This window comes from Acyrthosiphon pisum, chromosome A1, assembly GCF_005508785.2.
Source record: "Acyrthosiphon pisum isolate AL4f chromosome A1, pea_aphid_22Mar2018_4r6ur, whole genome shotgun sequence".
NCBI classification, from domain to species: domain Eukaryota; kingdom Metazoa; phylum Arthropoda; class Insecta; order Hemiptera; family Aphididae; genus Acyrthosiphon; species Acyrthosiphon pisum.
In genome coordinates, this window is record NC_042494.1 from 162,290,068 (window position 1) to 162,291,874 (window position 1,807).

Genomic DNA, 1,807 nt, shown 5'->3' on the forward strand with positions numbered 1-1,807 from the left:
TAATATAAGACCTACCTGTCATCTGCATGTTATAGATGACCCACTCGTTGTCTTTGGCCAATGGCAGTGGTGAGGTTGTTGTTTTCGCAATTCAACCAGAATGTCGCATTTGTCTGGTTAAAGTCCCCAGAAGTTGTCATAGTGATTGGTATCCACCAACAGGCTTTAATGCCCGTACCGTTTGATTTGATCGTTAGATACCTTTCCTGCAGCATTAAGTACGTATAGTAATATATTAAAATATATTTTGAAAAACATTAAATCTCATCAACATATTTAATAAGAAATCCAATTATTTTTGCTCGTGAGTTTACCTGGGACAATGTAACCGTGCCCGCAGAATAATCCCGGACGACATTCAATACGGGATAACCAGTTTGCAACGTCCAAGTGTCCATTATTTGTTTCACGGTTAGATTTTTCTCCAAAGTTCCTTGTAGGTGTGCTTCCTCCGTCAATGAACTCCACAAATCATCCTGTTCAGCATTGGAAAATTTGTATTTGTGTATGTACTTTCTAATGCCTTGTTTGAACGTATTCTCGCCAAGAAACGTGTTCATCATATGCAACAAAATTGGTCCCTTTGCGAACGTTATCAGGTCCATAAAAATTGGTGCTATTTCATCAGGCTTTCCTATGGCTACCAACAACGGGTGTGCCGATTCAAGCGAATCGGGGTCCAAAAGGAGTAAAAAGCTTTTAACGATTTTGACTTGGAAATATTTTGATTCGGGGAATAGCTATATAGTATGAAAAAAAAATAAAACAATAAAATGATTACGTTTTTCCATAATAAATTAGATATGAATAGCCGTCTGACGGTTTTGAAACTTACGAAATCCACTCCGCGGAGTCCTGCATACTCGGCAAATCCTTCATTCAACCAAAGGTCGGTCCACCATTTCATGGTAACGATATCACTAAACCATTGATGAGCCAGTTCGTGAGTGATGTATCTGGCTACGTCATATACGTCATCAATTGGGGTCACGTCCAGATCGATTAACAAAGAGCTCTCTCTAAATAATAATTATTTAATATGATTTTACGGCGGAGAATTGGTACGACGGTACTAAACGATATTATATGTTACAGTCAAAACCCGAAATCAGTAATATCCAGTTTTAACTGGATAATACATTACAACCCTCGTTCATCAAAACTAATTTTGACTAATTAAAACTAGAATATTATTAACATCAAGATTAAATGTTTAAATTAAAAAGAGATGGTTAAGTGGATGTCGTTCCCTCGTGCAGTAGGTTACAAGTGGATTGCCGTAAAATGGTTGGTATTAAATTTTAATTCAATGATTTTATACAATTGTATACGAAAAATGATTCTGAGTGGAGCTAGTTTGTCAGTGTGGATATTGTTTATTATATTTATATTGTTAATAGTTATTATTAATATAGTAGTCACTAAGTTGAATTAATATTAAAAAAAGGTGGGTAAGTGGATGTCGCTCTGCTGTACAGTAGGTTACAAATGGGTCACTGTATAATGGATAGTATTAAATTTGAATTCAATGATATAATATCACTGTATAAGAAAAACGATTTCTGAGCGGAGACGGTATGTCAGTCCAGGTATAAGATATATTATATACTTATCTAATATCTATTTGACCAATAATAGGTATCTATAATAAATTCCAAATTAATCATATCCCCAATATTCATTAGGTACTTATGACGCGTTATACATCAACAACAAACCGTGATACTATCATAGATACATATAATAGTATACTTTAGAAGTGTCCTAGCTAAGTACTCATGAGTAATATTATACTATCACAAAAAAA

The 1,807-nt window shown here is 34.5% G+C and overlaps 1 protein-coding gene across 1 annotated transcript in view; it reads right to left on the minus strand.

The window, feature by feature from the left end:
- Positions 1 to 29: 29 nt before the first annotated feature.
- Positions 30 to 1,807, minus strand: part of LOC100164950 (endoplasmic reticulum aminopeptidase 1) — a 16,903-nt gene continuing 15,125 nt past the window's right edge. The window contains exons 5-7 of the mRNA XM_029486412.1: positions 836 to 1,019; positions 315 to 740; positions 30 to 206 (exon numbers count right to left, since the gene is read on the minus strand). Coding sequence (XP_029342272.1) covers positions 30 to 206; positions 315 to 740; positions 836 to 1,019 — 787 coding nt within the window. The remainder of the gene's footprint in view (positions 207 to 314; positions 741 to 835; positions 1,020 to 1,807) is intronic.